General features: G+C 41.8%; 1 protein-coding gene across 1 annotated transcript in view; it reads right to left on the reverse strand.

Moving 5' to 3' along the window:
- The window catches only part of LOC135209203 (myosin-11-like), an 85,155-nt gene that overhangs the window by 42,588 nt on the left and 28,448 nt on the right, over window positions 1-14,119 (reverse strand). Inside the window, exons 6-12 of the mRNA XM_064241886.1 lie at window positions 12,732-12,869; window positions 11,954-12,014; window positions 10,767-10,938; window positions 10,452-10,622; window positions 10,035-10,164; window positions 8,111-8,226; window positions 7,719-7,883 (exon numbers count right to left, since the gene is read on the reverse strand). Coding sequence (XP_064097956.1) covers window positions 7,719-7,883; window positions 8,111-8,226; window positions 10,035-10,164; window positions 10,452-10,622; window positions 10,767-10,938; window positions 11,954-12,014; window positions 12,732-12,869 — 953 coding nt within the window. The remainder of the gene's footprint in view (window positions 1-7,718; window positions 7,884-8,110; window positions 8,227-10,034; window positions 10,165-10,451; window positions 10,623-10,766; window positions 10,939-11,953; window positions 12,015-12,731; window positions 12,870-14,119) is intronic.

The following is a 14,119-nucleotide window of genomic DNA, read 5'->3' on the forward strand; positions in this document are numbered from 1 at the left end:
ATTGCTCCTAACTCGTAGGTGAGGCCGTTCCTGTACGAACGTGGATGAACCGATCAGACGTCTGGCACCGGCCAGGAGTGAGGAGTCACCCAGGAGGCAGGAGCCAAGAGCCAGGAGTGAGGAGTCAACCAGGAGGCAAGAGCCAGGAGTGTGGAGTCATCCAGGCAGGAGGCAGGAGCCAGGAGGCAAGAGCCAGGAGGCAAGAGGCAGGAGTCAGGAGTCAGGAGGCAGGAGCCAGGAGTCAAGAGGCAGGAGTCAGGAGCCAGGAGCCAGGAGTCAGGAGGCAAGAGGCAGGAGTCAGGAGCCAGGAGTCAGGAGGCAGGAGCCAGGAGTCCGGAGTCAGGAGGCAGGAGTCCGGAGTCAGGAGGCAGGAGTCAGGAGCCAGGAGGCAGGAGTCAGGAGGCAAGAGTCAAGAGCCAGGAGGCAGGAGTCGGAGACTCGTTTCTGGAATTTATGACTCTTCTCCAAATAGAAGCTCCTCTCCTTCAGATCGTAGGAGGTCTTGGAAGGACTCTCCCTCCAAACGAGAGCTTTCTCCTTCGTCTGATCGAGGTTTAGACGATTTGTCTGATGACGAACCTCCTGCAAATGAAGGACTCTCGAATTATAAGGTCTTAGCCTCATTGTTGCTACAAGAGTTTGGAGACTCTCTTAGTCCTGCGGCTCCTCCTTCTCCTCGTTCTCTCTTTTCGAGCTCGGCTACGGCAAAATCTTCGGCCTTTCTGAAAATGAAGCCTGCAATTTCGATGAAGAAGGCACTCCATTCTTTAGATTCTTGGATGGACAAGAAGAAAGAGTTGGGAAAGACTGTATTCTGCATGCCTCCTTCCAAACTCCATGGAAAGAGAGGTATTTGGTATGGGACAGGAGAGACTATGGGTCTTTCTCTTCCTGCCTCGGCAGATGCGGACTTTTCCAATTTAGTGGGGAGGCCTCTAGAACGTCACTCCTTAGGATCAGTCAGATCAACGTGGAGCACTTCGGAGTTGAACCACCTTTCTAAAGGGACTTTTTGTCACTTTTAGAGGTGTTCAACTTTCTGGATTGGTCACTCGGAGTTCTGGCCAACAAATCGAAAGATCCGGAGTTTCTTAAAAACCCAGAGATTCTCCATAGCATCCTGTCTTGCATGGACAAGGCAGTACAGGACGGTTCGGGAGAAGTGGCTTCCCTTTTTGGTGCTGGTCTTCTGAAGAAGAGATCAGTATATGGATCCCTATTATCAAAAGGGGTTTCTCCGAGCCAGAGGACTGCTTTATTGTTCGCCCCTCTGTCGGATCATCTGTTTCCTTCTCAGTTAGTGAAGGATATATCTCGCTCGCTAACTTGAGAAGGCGACACAGGAACCTACTAGTACAAACGTCCAAGAAAGGACGCCCCAGTAGTGTCCGACGATTAAGAAGGCTACTCTCGTCCTACTCAGCAGCCCCTTTCGTGAGGTGCAGCGGCTGTCCCCCTGCCCGAAAGAAGAGCTCTGACAAGAGAGGAAGGTCTTCCTTTAGACCTTTCAAGAAAACCAAATGACTTGTTGCTCCTTCAAGCACCAGTGGGCGCCAGACTCCTGAACTTTGCAGGAGTATGGGCAAAAAGGGGAGCCGACCCTTGGTCAGTGTCGGTCCTAAACAAAGGATACGTAATCCCCTTACGAGGACAAGGCCCTCCCCTAACAGTCTACGCCTCGGGAACTGTCAGCGAGGTACAGAGACCCTGTAATGAGAAAGACTCTCCTTCAAATGGTGGAACAAATGTGGGAAAAAGAGGCCATCGAACTTGTGCAGGATCCACACTCCCCGGGATTTTACAATCGCCTTTTTCTAGTACCAAAGGCATCGGGGGGGTGGAGACCAGTACTGGACGTAAGCGCTCTGAATCGCTTTGTTCAGAAAAAGAAGTTCCGCATGGAAACAGCCGCTTCAGTAATGTCGGCTCTTCATCCAGGAGATTGGATGGTCTCTCTGGACTTGCAAGATGCGTATTTCCACGTTCCCATTCACCATTTGTCAAAGAAATATCTTCGGTTTGTAATAGGAGACAAGATTTTTCAATTCAGGGCTCTGTGCTTCGGTCTGTCTACAGCTCCGCAGGTATTCACCAACCTGATGGCGAATGTGGCAGATGGCTTCACCTAGAGGGAATAAACATCTCCCTCTACTTAGACGACTGGCTGATCAGGGCCAAGTCGGAGATTCAGTGCTTGGAGGACTTATCAGTAACAAGAAACATGATAGAATCGCTGGGATTACTCGTGAACCTCGAGAAGTCGCAGCTGATCCCCAGCCAGACCTTGGTCTATCTGGGGATTCAGATGGATTCTCGGGGTTTTCGAGTATTTCCTTCGCGAGAAAGAATCACTCGAGGTTTGTCGAAAATCTCGAGCTTCTTAGAGAGAAAGAACAGCTCAGCGAGGGATTATCTGAGTCTTTTAGGGACCCTGTCCTCACTAGAAAAGTTCTTCTCTCTGGGAAGGCTTCACCTTCGCCCTCTTCAGTTTTTCCTGAAAGGGGTGTGGAGTTGGAAGACGGGACAACTCTCGGACATCTTCCCGCTTCCACAAGAGATAAAAGATCACTTGAAGTGGTGGATCCTTCCTCTTCAAAAGAACGAAGGCGTATCGCTTGCCCTGCAGAACCCAGACAAGTGTTATATCCAGACCAAGTGTTATATTCCGACGCTTCGGAGTCGGGATGGGGAGCGACGCTAGGAGCAAGGGAAGTGTCAGGCACCTAGACAAAGGAACAGGTGTCCTGGCACATCAATTGCAAGGAACTAGTGGCCATACACCTAGCCTTAAAGTTCTTCGAAGAGATAGTCAGAGGCGGGGTGATACAGATAAACTCGGACAACACCACGGCTCTGGCTTACATACGCAAGCGGGGAGGCACACACTCTTTCTCCCTCTTTCAGTTAACAAAACACCTGTTAACCTGGACAGAAGAAAGAGGCATAACTCTCCTCACAAGATTTGTACAAGGGATAAAGAATGTGAGAGCGGACAGACTGAGCAGGAGGAATCAGGTCCTTCCCACAGAATGGACTCTACACGAAGAAGTGTGTCGAAGTCTTTGGTCCCTGTGGGGGAGACCTCACATAGACCTGTTTGCGACGTTCCTCTCCAAAAGAGTAGAGATCTTTTGCTCTCTAGTGGAAGATCCCGAGAGCCTTCGCAATAGACGCGTTTCTCCTGGATTGGTCGGGTGTGGACGCCTACGCCTTTCCCCCGTTCAAGATCCTGGGGGAAGTGCTCAGGAAGTTCGTAGTTTCAAAGAGCACGAAGTTGACACTAATAGCCCCATTTTCGCCAGCCCAGGAATGGTTCACGGAGGTACTGGAGTGGATAGTGGACTTCCCCAGATCTCTTCCAAACAGACCAGATCTACTCAGACAACCCCACTTCGAGAGGTTTCATCACAACCTCCCAGGTCTCGCTCTGACTGCCTTTCGACTATCGAAAGACTTGTCAGAGCGAGGGGCTTTTCTCGCAAGGCTGCGGGCTCTATCGCTAGAGCCCGCAGAGCTTCGACGAGAAGAGTATACCAATCGAAGTGGGAAGTCTTTAGGAGGTGGTGTAAGAGTCAGAAGCTGTCCTCCTCCAGTACCTCTATAGTGAATATTGCCGATTTCCTCCTCTTTCTGAGAGAGGAATCACACCTATCTGTCTCAACAATAAAGGGATACAGAAGCATGCTGTCTTCAGTATTTAGAAATCGAGGGCTAGATATTGCAGACAACAAGGATCTACACGATCTAATTAGATCCTTTGAAACTTCAAAAGCAGCAACTCCTAGAACACCTAGTTGGAATCTGGACGTGGTCCTGAAATTCCTTTTATCGGATAAATTCGAGCCTTTACATCTGGCTTCCTTCCGCGACGTCACTAGGAAATGCTTATTCCTGTTGTCTCTCGCTACAGCCAAGAGGACGAGCGAATTGCACGCTCTAGATTCCACAGTGGGGTTCAAAGGAGATGCTGCCATCTGTTCGTTCCAGACAATGTTTCTGGCGAAGAACGAAAACCCGTCAAAACCTTGGCCCAGAAGCTTTGAAGTAAAAGGTCTATCTAACCTCGTAGGCAGAGAGACAGAGAGGTCTCTCTGTCCAGTGAGAGCTCTTAAATTTTATTTAGAGAAGGAAGAGACAGATGGGAGCTTGTCAACAAGGTCTTTGGTGTGCTGTGAAGAACCCCAAAAGACTCATGTCCAAGAACGCCTTGGCTTTCTTTGTGAGAAGCGTAATTACGGACGCTCACAAGAACTGCTCGGAGGAATCCTTCGGTCTTCTAAAGGTTAAGACCCATGAAGTGAGAGCAGTAGCAACGTCCTTGGCGTTCCAAAAGAATATGTCTCTTAAAAATATCATTGAGACTACGTATTGGAGGTGCAATTCAGTGTTTGCATCTCATTATCTGAAGGATGTGAGAGTGACCTATGAGAAGTGCTTCTCTCTAGGTCCATTTGTATCAGCAGATAAAGTGCTGGGTCTTGGAGCAAAGACTGATCCTTAAAATATTTTGATTTTATCGTACATAAACCCTCTTTGTCATATAGTGCTTGGTTTTCTATTAGCAAGCTCACGGATGTCGCACGGGCGCATAGTGTCATTGCTGGTAGGGGATCAAGGATATGTATGGCTAGTCGGGGAGTACAAAATTTTTTTTTTATATTTTGTATAAATGAAAGTGTAATTATGTTTCGAGTTTTTGGTTGTTTGTAAGGAGTTCGGGGATAACTCCTTGGAATCTTAGAACTAACATGGATGTTAGGATCAGGTGATCGGGATCGGTGTTGTGCTCCTTGAACAAGGTGTATGTCATGTTAGTGGAATAGCACCCAATGACAAAGGCCTTTTTTAGGGCTCTGCCGAGTAAGTGGATAAGACCCATTGGCAGACCCACAAGAACTCTTAGCCATAGATCAATATCTCGCTGAGGCTCTTGAGGCTAAGCAGACTCCAAGGCAGTAGCCGCGAAGTCTTCAGCCTAATAAGGTAGGAACCACGGTTTATTAATACCTACAACATATGTTGTTTACCTGTCTATTTCAGTAGTTAGCTGTCTCTTACCCACCACCAATGGGTGCTAATCAGCTAAGTATATATCTGGCAGGGAAGTTGAATGTATAAAAATGATATTGTCATGTTACAATAAAGTTTTATGCATACTTACCTGACAGATATATACGATTAATGGCCCACCCAGCCTCCCCGCAGGAGACAGGTGGAAGAGAAGAATTCTGATTAGAAAACGGGAATGGTTCCTAGTCCTGCCACCCAGGGCCAGGCAGGGCGGTAGTATCACCGTTACCTACCGGTAGCGTGTGCCGCGAAATTTGAAATTCTGTCGGAGACGACGGAGTCTATAGCTAAGTATATATCTGTCAGGTAAGTATGTATAAAACTTTATTGTAACATGACAATATCATTTTTCCGATTCCCGTCTCAAACGAGGAAGGGGCAAGAATCCTGTTAAGAGACTGGGCTTACGGCAGATAGAATGACGATGTTCAATTCGGCAGCGTAGTCCCGACTAGAAACTAACAAAATCTATCATCTGAAAAACCCTTTCAGATGGGCTAAAAAGCTTGCAAAATTATCCTGGGAAGAGGAAGAAACTCTCCAACCCGCTTCCTCTCCCGTATCACAACTAATGCCTGCTAAAGCTTAAAATTTATTGGCAGTATGGCAAAGGAAGTCCTGTCTTGCGCTTTCCTGAAGAGCGTCCTTTTGATGAGTGCCTTTGCAAGAATCCTACTGAACGTTGCCGAGTCCTGACGTGCAGGACATCGAGCCTTTATAACCCGTAACTGCCTTATCGCAAAGTCTTGACTGCGGTAGTGGCAACTTAAATTTATTGGCAGAATGGCAAAGCTTGCGGTAGAGCAAACGAGATCTTCCCTTGAGCTTTCCTTAACTCCATCCACCTATGCGAAAAGCAATATTAATTGACAGAGACCTCTTGAATTCACGAAACCCGATGTCTTGCTGGGTTTCGAAGAAGAAGTTGTCTGTTCACTTTAAGCTTCCTCCGAAGCACTGCCTACTTCACATTCTTTGCAGGTGAGGTAGAAGGTATCACCGAAGGTAGAGGTAAAAATTCTTTAGGCCCAAATCTGAAACAAGAGCTTGAAGAGTTCAACAGAAACGTTCAGCCAGGCGACACACCTGGCGTGCGCTGGTGCACGCTCGGCGTCCACTGGCGCACGCTCGGCGTCCACTGGCGCGCGCGCTCGGCGTCCACTGGCGCGCGCGCTCGGCGTCCACTGGCGCGCGCGCTTGGCGTGCACCCGCGCGCGCCTGGCTTGGGCGTCCGCTCTCAAAAGCTTCCTGCTACTATGACTTCTTTTACGTATTCTCGGTGGAAAGACGGACACGAGTTCAGGCGACGTTCGCCTTCTTACTTCTCACTGAAACGCATAACGAGAGAGAGGACGTGAAGCGTCCTCTTCTATAAAGCTTCTATTTAGAGGGCGCGAGTCCTTCCGAAAGCTCCAACCCCTGCACGGGGAGGACGCTTCGGCGGACGAGAAGCAATCTTTCAGGATTCGTGCACGCGCACGCACTTTGGCAGTCTGGGGATTTTCATCAGAAACTGCCGAAGGCACGCCAGATCGGTGGGGGTTCCTTGTAACCCTCCTTAGGCTTTCGACATGCTCCCTCCCCGGGTCCTGGGAGTCAAGCAGAGGTCTAGGCCTAGAGGCGAAACGAGGCCGATCTGACGCACCCTCCACTACACAAGGGGTGTCACTGCACTTCTGCACTTCACTTTTACTCTCTAAAGCAAGCACTTTCGATTCTAAGTTACGAATCGAAAGAGTATCAGAGAAAGGGCAATTCCTCTACAGACACTGCTTAGGGCCCGAAGGCAACAATGCAGGGTTAGGAGTAACAATTACAGAAGTAGCACTTCACAGCAATGAAGGAGAGCGAGCACCTCTCGTAGACATATTCATAGCCCGTAGGCCATACTACAGGGTTAGGCAAAATAAAGTCTACAGGAAGGTTAGCAGGTTCACTACCCTGACTTTTGTTACTGATTAATTGTGTACATACGAATCATACGTCTTCCTTACGGAATTAGACATGTTTACTGATTAATTGCGTACATACGAATCATACGTCTTCCTTACGGAATAGACAAAGTCTCACACTCCTTACATGACAAATCTCAACAAAGAAGCAAGACCCATACCCCTCGTACATACCAAGTGCGGATCTACCGAAGCTTTCGGTAGCCACACCCTATCTTTGCAGACAACCCCGTCTGAAACTAGCCTAACTAGATTCAGATATTTTATGCAAAAATGAATCAAATTCAAATCAATTTAAGATAGCGTATGCCTAGCCACAAATCCCACAAATCCAAGTAAATAAATCAAAAGACAATTAGGATACTTAGCGGCAATGATGTTTCCAAAATCCTAAGACGGAGGTACTGAAAACAGGTGTTTTCAGCACCGGCGACAGAAAAATTATGAATAGAAAATGGGAATGGTTCCTGATACCCGCCTCCCAGCGGCGGGAATGGGTACTAACCACCTGACCGACCACTGCGTGTGTCGGAAGTTTTTAAAATTCTGTCGGACTTCAGAAAATACAGCTATATATATATCTGCCAGGTAAGTTTCATGAACAAATGCAAAATTTATGGTAATTTATAGTTACTTTTATCAAGTTACATTTTCCAACATAAAACTTTCCCTGAAAATAATTTCAATATACAATACCTCACAGCCATTTCCTGTCTTTCCTTTCTAATAGAAGACAAGTCTTGTTCTAACTGTTTCCGTAAGGCCTCCTCAGCTTGTAGTTTGTCCTCCAAGAGTGTCACTTGACCTTGTAAATGATTAATTCTTCTTTTGGAGTCTTCAATTTCTGACATATATTTTGATCTGCAATAAAAAAAAAATAGTTTAAAAGGCTCTCCATTCACTGCAGCAGAATTATGTAACAAACACTATTGTACTGTGGTACAGAATAGGACAATGTATATAATGTTCAATTCCTTTGTCTCAGTACAAACAGTACACTTACTATAAAATTAATATAACAAAATGATACAACCATTAAAAAAATGGATAGAATAAAATGATACAACCGTTAGATGCTTCATAATTACCTCAAGGAGGCTACCCTGTTTTTGCTTTTTATTTTGTACAACTCATATTTCCTCACAATGAACTCATACTTGTCTCCTGATTCAACCAAGTGTTGCTTTGTTTTTTCCATTTCACCCTGAAACAAAAAAATAATTTGACTGAATTTGGAATGGGTAACACCAATTGCAAAGTATTTCAACATATTTCACCACTGTTGTATAGTGAATTTACTCAATTAATTGTTCAGTTGAAAAGTTGTTTGTGGGTGTGTTTGATGCAGATTTTCTTGTAAGTGTTCAAACTCAATCATTTTATATTTGGGAACATTGATACTTATGCAGAAGAGGCCTCTGAAACCATCACTGATACCTGATAAATTCACACTGAAGAACATGTAAGGGGAACATTATCTCAACTAAAGTAACATAAGCTTTCCCTACATAATGACTATAAGAGACTTAGAACCACCAGCAAAAGTATGATCATAATGGTCAAAGATGAACATTTCAGTGAGCCTGAGGGGGAGGGGAAGGGAGACTTTCCTACTTACAATGTGTGCTGCGTGACACACTAGGTGGTACTGAAAGTTCTTGGACTTGTCCCTTTGACCCAAATGCATTGTTTTCTTCCCTTTTTCATCCATTCCCTTTGGTCTCTTTGCTTATCTCTTGAATTTATTATCTTCTTCACTGAACTTTCACCCCTAAATAATGGGGGACAACAATTCTATCCTTTAAGATGAGAAATGATTGTTTTGGTTATATGACCACTGCCAGCAGCAGATGCAAAATAATAATAACAATAAATATATATAAACTAAAGTACCCCAAGCTGAATGTCATCACTCAACTCAACACTTGAGTGAGACTCGCCCCCTTCACGCTCAAGAGGAGTTTTCAACCAGATGCTTCAGTTATGAGGTCCCAATGAAAGGATATGAAACAGGTCACAAGGGAGCAACACAACTTCACAAACATTCACTAATCAGCCTTTAAGCCCAATGAAAGTGAGGTTTCATCAAAACATGGCAAAAAATTTCAGTGTTGCAGTCTAATCTTCGGTTATGTCACGCCCTTGAAAAAGGTGGAAGTGCGATTAGTTTCGGTGCAAACATTCTTGTGGAACACTTAAGAAAGGACATTACCTTGTTAACTAATCTTCCACAGAATAGAATGCCATATGTGAATGGAAAACACAGACAAAAAGTGTATTTGAATAATGAGAACATAACAGAGTCAAAATTAGCAGCTGAGAATTGAACATCACACATACAAGTAGGCAAAGGATTATAACTTAAACTTTGGAGCTTGAATATATATAAAAATGCGAGACATTACTGGCACTTAAACAGAACAGTGGTGCTAATGGCAAAAACAGTTGTATACCCTACCAATCCATGTGTACTAGATAAAATGTTTCTTTCTGAAATAAACCCAGTCTGTTATTATTTGCCTTTAGACTTCAGTGTAAATGATAAATGCCACTATTGAGAATAAGGAAAATCATCACTTTATGTAATTTTGTTTAAGACAGCAATATTCCAATAAAGGGAGAACAAAAAGGCCTGATATATATAGCATTTGGCATTACCATCAACATGAAATCTCACAAAAAAAACTCTTAAAGTTCTGGTTTCATTGGAATGGAATATATTTTGAGTCAGGAACAGTTTATTTTTATTCTTAAGTTTCTTTCTAGACCTGTTTTATATCATAGCATTATCTGCTATGAAACAACCATGGAATTTTTGAAAGATCCCACTTCATACTGACTGGATGATTACTGTACTTATGTTCTGCTTTCATCAACAACCTTTTTAGGTAGTATAATCAGGAGGACTTAATGCACTAGTAAAGACTACACAATGAAGGCTATAAAGACCGTATGACAACTGTTTCCCAATACCAACAAATTAATGTTTTGCATAAATAAAATCTAACAAACCTGTAGCTGCCTAATTTCTTCTAACATCGAAATCTGATGTTTAGAGTTTTGAATTTGACCATCAAGTAATGAGTGGAGTTTCTGAGGTGACGGTCCACAGCTCCTCATGCTGCTGCGCTGTGTGTCGCATCTAGAAAGTTTATAAATTTTAAAAACTAATAAATATCATAATTCTAATGTTAGAATTCTATCAGGTTTACATGCTATGAAGACAATATTTACACGAACATGAAAATGGACCATGCAAGAACTATTGGGAAAATGGACATTCCCTTCCTTTAACCAATCTGTTCACTAGTACCTGTATTAGTAAACTATCTACTGATACCATGAATACTGTCATGTTATACAATTCATGTTACCACCTAAAAACACAAAATCATGGCTGAAAATCCAGTATCCAAATATGCATCTTACACTTCAAGACTTTTTGTGCCTGCTGGTCCTGTGGTACCTCCTAAGTCAAGAGATGGTAGTGCATCTTTGCCTTCGACCCCATCGCCGCCAATACTGCTAGACCTGCTTCCATACCTCTGTTTTCGGCCACTGTTCCGAGGAGATTTCCCTCTCTCTGCCTTCAAAGGCTCTCTGTAAAGTAATGATTTAACCTAATGAAACTCATTACTGTTATGATTTATGTGCATTTCAAACATAAATACTTGTGTAAATAATCAATCATATTATACATAGAATAGTTTTTGTTCCAAAAATTACTTCTTTAATAAACCTTACGATTTCTTTTGTCGTCCACTATTTCTCAGGGACTCCCTTCTGCGTAAGCTCCTCCGATGTGAATCCCCTCTTGTTAAAGAGGATTCAGTAAGAGGCAGACTTCTCAAGCTCGGAGGACCATATTCATCGTGAATGCGCTGACTGACTGACTCACGTCTGAGATTACTACTATCTGAAAAATGTACTATTTCTTATAATATTCACTTGCTAAACTATTTCCTTAATAAAACATTCATTCCCTAATAATTATGGTAGGAGGAAATGAAAACTGAGCACAAATGTTTAATCAGCCTGCTCTCTCGGATGAATGCAGGATTGGAAACTTTTACTCCTAAGTTTAGTTTATAAAAATGTGACAATCTAACCAACTTTGAGTAACCAACTTTGAGTTTATTTAATTAACTGAAAGCTATATGTTTACACTTTTCATGTGGCATTCTGTCAAAAGGTCCTTGGAAACAAAAGGATTATTCAATGTTGTTTTAGTAGCAACAAATAAAACTGAATATCTGCCCACTTCATTAAAATAAACTCAAACATACCATCTCTCAGGACACAAACCTAAAATGCACAAATGAATACATTTAATTACACTGACAACTTTATTCTCACCTCCATAGCATTGGGTACCCTAAATGTCTGGTTTATTAAGCAATTTAACTGCAAATAACCCAAACTTAAGTTATTACAGCAAAGAAATCTACCATAAGAATAAGTGTAAATAAACTTTAAAACCCAATAAAATAAGAGACATATTATACACAAATCAACACTTGTTGGCTGGAAAAAGTAGAGGTAATAAGTAGATAGTAAATTTATCAATACCAACCTGAATAAAAAAAAAAAAAAATTAAAATTATGGTTCTTTCTTCTTCCTAACTAAGCCAATGCCAAACACAATGGTGAAAAAACCTCAAACTGCAAGGGCAAGTGAACAGAAGCTTCTCCAATATAAACAGGATAATAATCAAATTTAAGTAAAATTCTGTTGTGAATTGGTAAAAAGTAAATATGCACTGCATACAATTTTCATTGAATGCAACAAACTAAAATGCAAAACATGCCACAAAAAATTATAAAATGTGCAAAAAAATAACATAATAAAACAATTATGCATAAAAATTTTTTTTAAGATAGTCATAAAGCAACAAAATTACACGTGCTAATACATTTCAAAATTAACTCACTCCTCAGATACCGTCGAAGTTGTCCTTCGTTATCTTCAATTTCGGCTAGAGCCTCAGAAAGCTAAAAATGCAAGTTTAGTAAGATTCACAAATATGAAAAGGCGGTTTGCACAGACTACCAAACATCCATCCATAATTACCAACAAGCTGACCGATATTTGTATCTAAAGGGAAGGGATGTGTACCAGACTCCCCACGAATAGTTGGGACCCCTATTAAAACACTGAAAACAGCCTATTTTGGTAGGTAAATCTAAAAAAAAAAAAACACTAAAATTGTTTATACCTGGTTTTTTTAATATTTTATCACAAAAAGTGCATTTTATGATGAAACTGATAAAAAACCCAGGATTTTTGGATATTTCTCACGGAAAAATACTGCGAATTTCATGCGAATAATGGGTAGATATGGTCCAAAGAGAAATCTGCGAATGCGTGAGTCTGCAAATCCATAGAAAGCGAATATGGGGGACCAACTGTAAATCTCTGAATAATCACCATTACTTACTAGCATGATCTAATCAAATGGAAATCTAAAACAAATTAATTAAAAAGCCTACAGAAACATTATGCCTCCTAAATGGAGGGATACCAATCACTGAAAGACATCACACAACATACAAAATATGATACGTACTTTTATTCACCAGAATCCAAAACTATTCATTACAAGCCTTGAAATTAATTACAAAACTATCTACCGAAGACTTTTATTCTCAATTTCTGTCCTTTTATATTTTTACAGTTATGATATTGCATGGAACTTCACACATACATACCTTATAGGCTAAAGTTTCATTATCCATCTCTAACTGACGAGAAGCTTTCTCCAGGAGAGAAACGCGGTCCTTCATCTCATTTAACTGGTCTTCAGATTCTTGGTGTGTTCTCTTCAGCAACTCAAAGTCAGTGCTCACCTATTAAGGGTTTAAGAATTAGGGAAATAAATATAAACTGTAACAAACCGTGTAGTATACATATTTTCGTGAAGCATTCAAAAAGATTAAAAAAATTATAGTTTCATTCATTAAAACATATGGCATTTTGAAGTCTCATTGGCCTGCTTGGAGTAGTGAATATTTGAAACTTTATTAAACACCAGCTAAGTAACTTGACTATCAGACGACACCAAATCAATAAAGTACCTTAACCTTCAGGCATTATGCCACCACGTCTATAGGAACTGCAACAGGGACAGTGACTTCATTATTCTCTTAAGAACCTGTCTAAAGAGTCTTACTAAAGTCCACAAACAAGTGTCAGTAACTTCAGCTAACAGATCATGAAACTCACTCACTCTCCCAGTTGAGCCAAACTTTTAAAGCAAAAAGTTTTGGCTGAGTCACCTAAGATTTCACTCGTGAAACATCTTTTGGAAAAATTCAGAACTGGAGAGGTCCCCATTAAAATTTTTGACTGTGTCTGAAGTTCTAAATTTCTACAACATATATTCCTCTTGTTTTGAAATTGCAAGGTACAAGTCTTTGTACTAAGTGATTGTAAGAACATTAGCTGCCAACTTCTTAACAAGTATGCAAAGGCCCTTTTGTCCCCAGCTGCAATACTTTACCCCCTTTTACTTTTCATTAATCTTCTTTAGTCTGTTCTCACCTAGCAGCCCAACTTCCTGCATCTCACCTTGATCCAAAATCTTACTACATTTAATTTTAAGACCAAATCCTTAGAAGACACTACCTATACCAATCTACAAATTTGACTCTGCGGTCTCCAACTACTGTACTTCAATAAAAAAATAATAATGATAATAATAATAATAATAATAATAATAATAATAATAATAATAATAATAATAATAATAATAATAACGATATGACAATTTGTCCAAAATTGCATTTTTCCTAACTATACAAACCTGAGGTCCTTTTACAATAGGAGGCAGCTGGATAGGTCGTAAGCTTTCGAACAAGGGGTTCGGTAGTTAACTGCTTGTCCGACAGGCGCGCGCGCGCGACTGGGAGGTAAACAAATCACTTTTGCTTTTGGCCCAAGCAAAAACTGCAGAGTGAGGGGTGGCATGAGGTGGGACTATGTGTAAAAGGACCTCAGGTTTGTATAGTTAGGAAAAATGCAATTTTGGACAAAATGACAATTTGTCGAAAATTGCATTTTTCCTAACTATACAAACCTGAGGTCCTTTAACAATAGG

This window comes from Macrobrachium nipponense, chromosome 37, assembly GCF_015104395.2.
Source record: "Macrobrachium nipponense isolate FS-2020 chromosome 37, ASM1510439v2, whole genome shotgun sequence".
NCBI classification, from domain to species: Eukaryota; Metazoa; Arthropoda; class Malacostraca; order Decapoda; family Palaemonidae; genus Macrobrachium; species Macrobrachium nipponense.